Source organism: Colobus angolensis, unplaced genomic scaffold (assembly GCF_000951035.1).
Source record: "Colobus angolensis palliatus isolate OR3802 unplaced genomic scaffold, Cang.pa_1.0 Scaffold118, whole genome shotgun sequence".
Classification (NCBI taxonomy): domain Eukaryota; kingdom Metazoa; phylum Chordata; class Mammalia; order Primates; family Cercopithecidae; genus Colobus; species Colobus angolensis.
In genome coordinates this window covers 6,685,198-6,688,054 of record NW_012112919.1, presented here as the reverse complement: position 1 = coordinate 6,688,054, position 2,857 = coordinate 6,685,198, and the positions used below count along the sequence as shown (strand labels likewise).

Below are 2,857 nucleotides of genomic sequence, written 5' to 3'. Positions count from 1 at the left end.
CCAGGATGGTCTCGATCTCCTTACCTTGTGATCCGCCCGTCTCGGCCTCCCAAAGTGCTGGGATTACAGGCTTGAGCCACCGCGCCCGGCCTTCTGCTAACATTCTTAAATATCCACTAGCCGTAATAAAGAAATCAATGTACTTTATGTTCTTAGCTCCCACAATTTAGCCTAAATATTGCCCTGGCATGCTTATACTAGTCCAAGCAAGCATTAAGTCATAGCCTGTTCCTCATCCTTATTTGAAGGTGTTTTTACCTTTCTCAGCATTCCACAAGTTACTTCCCCCTTCCTTTGTTCTCCTCTGCCTTTGCCTCTTTTAAAAAGTTCTAAGTTGCTAGCCAATCAGGACAGATACAGAATGTGAAGTCCTGTTCCAGCCAATAGAAACTGGACACAGCAGTAAAGTAGATGGGTCAAGTTATAAATGACCCTGTCTCCTTTATTCAGTGTACTCTCATGGCAAAACTGCTAGCTAGTGTACCCTTTCTGTAGAAAGTAAAAAAATAGCCTTGCTGAAGAAATCAACGTTCAAGTGCTATTTCTTTACGGCAGCAAAGAACAAGCATTTCTAACAACACTATGATTTCCATTCTGCAGATGAGGGAATCAAGGCTCTGAGGAGTTCAGGAACTTGCTTGAGCTACACAGCTAATAAATGGGAGAGCTCATATTTCAATGCAGGTCAGACTGATGGGGAAGCCCATTCCTGGTTTGTTTCAGCTGTCCTGGGAGCCCTCTGGGCCACTCAGGTCCTAGCTCCACAGCCCTTTCCTTTCCTCTGGCTTCCCACCAAAGTCTCACCTGGATGTGGTGACGAGACAGGTGGAAAATCTCCTGTGCCATCAGCAAGGTCTTTGAGTCCATCACCAGGTACAGTAGATGCAGGAGGGCAAGGAAGCCTGCGCCTCTCAGGTCCGTGGCTGGATTCGCTCCTGTAACAGAGGCCATGAGGAAACAGGGTGTGGCAGCGAGCAATGCTTTAAGAGCTTGCCGTGGGAAGCTGCCCTGACACTGGCCTCTTCCCAGGCTAGGAGAGCATGAGCAGCAGCACAGGTCCACTTTCTGCCACACTTGTGGGGCTCATTCTAATGAGCTAAGCAGGGGCTATGTACCAAATGGGGATCCCAGTGCCCTGGGGCAGCCTCCCACATTAGTTTTCTTGCTGCTGTCTGTGACCCTTGACAGTTACTTCTCCACAAAACAACCAGAGTGATCCTTTACAAAAAAGGCTGAATTTACAGTTCTGGAACAAGATGAACTTTCTGCCTATTCCTCCCACTAAGTACAGCTAAAAGCCCTGGACATTACTATATAAAATAAACAGAAGACTCTGAAAGGAGGGAAGACAGACTTACTAGGAATCCTGAGAGCTGAGAAATGACTCTCTGGTGAATTCCTGGGTTTCTTTTTGCCTAATATATCCCAAGTGGTGCTGGAGAAGACAGCAACCCAGAAATGCCAATGGGAGCAGACTAAAAAGCCCCAAGGAAAGTTGCTCTCTCTAGCCAAAGGGTGGAGAAAGAGGCAGTGTAGCAAGACAGAAAGCTGTAGCCAACACCCACCCTACTGCAGCAAAACACCACAGAGAAAACTGTGGCCCTATCCCCACTCTTCTCCAGAAAAGGCGGAGTAGGGACCCTAGACTTCCATCCTGGCCTGACTGTCAAAGCACCCTTAGCTCCACAAGGGTAGCGTCAGAGAAGGCCCAGCGGGGAGCTGGGACTTTATCTTTCCCAGGGGTAAGGAGCCCCCTTGCCTCCTCTGCAATGTGGAAGTCACATAGGATGAGTAACGAGGTACCCCTGCCCCACCAGCCATGTTGGCCAGGCTGATCTCGAACTTGGTATTAGTATAAGCCAGATGGGATACCTGGACTTCCACCCCCACCTGGCAGTAACAAGGTGACGTCCCTCCTTCCCCTGCTGGCACAGTAACAGAGGAGGCCTGCTAAAGTAGATTTACGTAAGATCCAGAGTCTCATACAAACTATCCAAAATGTCTAAGATACCATAAAAAATCACTTGTTACACCAAGAACTAGGTAATTCTCAATTTGAATGAGAAAAGATGATCAACAGACACCAACACTGAGATAACACAGTTGTTGGAATTATTTGACAAGGAATCTAAAGCAGCTGTGGTAGGCAAAATAATCCCCCCGCCCCACGATGGCCATGTCCCCAGGAGCTATGACTATGTTATGTACCATAGCAAAGGGGATTAAGATTGCAGGTAGCATTCAGCAGATCAGCAGAAAGGGAGATGATCCTGGACTGTCTGGGTGGGCCCAGTGTCATCGGAAGTGTCCTTAAAAGTGGAAAAGAAAGGCACAAGCCCAGAGCCAGAGAAAGACTTGTGAAGAATGGGGCTCAGAGAGATGCTGTTTCTGGCTTTGAAGATGGAGGAATGGAGGTGGCCTCTAGAAGCTGCAAAAGGCAAAGGACATGGATCCTCCTCCAGAGCCTCCAGAACAGCACTGTGCTGCCAGCACCTCGATCTGGAACACAGGTTCTCAGTGAGACCTGAGCCAGACTTCTGAACTAGAAAACGATAAGATCATAATTTGTGTTGTTTTAAGCCACTAGGTTTGTGGTAATTTGTTAAGCAATGACAGAAAATGACTATAGTATCTACCATAAAATGCCTTTGGTAAGCAATTATGAACAAATACACTTTGAAAAAATGAAAGAATAGAAAGGTTCAGTAAAGAAACAGCAGATAGAAAGAATAACCAAATAGAAACTTTAGAACTGAAAAATAGAATAACTAGAACTAAAAACTCTCTGGATGGGGTCAACAGGAGAACAGAGACAGCAGAGGAAAGAATCAGTGAACTTGAATATGGGACAGTAACA

General features: G+C 46.6%; 1 protein-coding gene across 1 annotated transcript in view; it reads right to left on the bottom strand.

Moving 5' to 3' along the window:
- The window catches only part of ELMOD3 (ELMO/CED-12 domain containing 3), a 46,144-nt gene that overhangs the window by 23,871 nt on the left and 19,416 nt on the right, over positions 1 to 2,857 (bottom strand). The window contains 1 exon segment of the mRNA XM_011963961.1: positions 805 to 935. Within this exon segment, the coding sequence (XP_011819351.1) occupies positions 805 to 935 (131 nt within the window).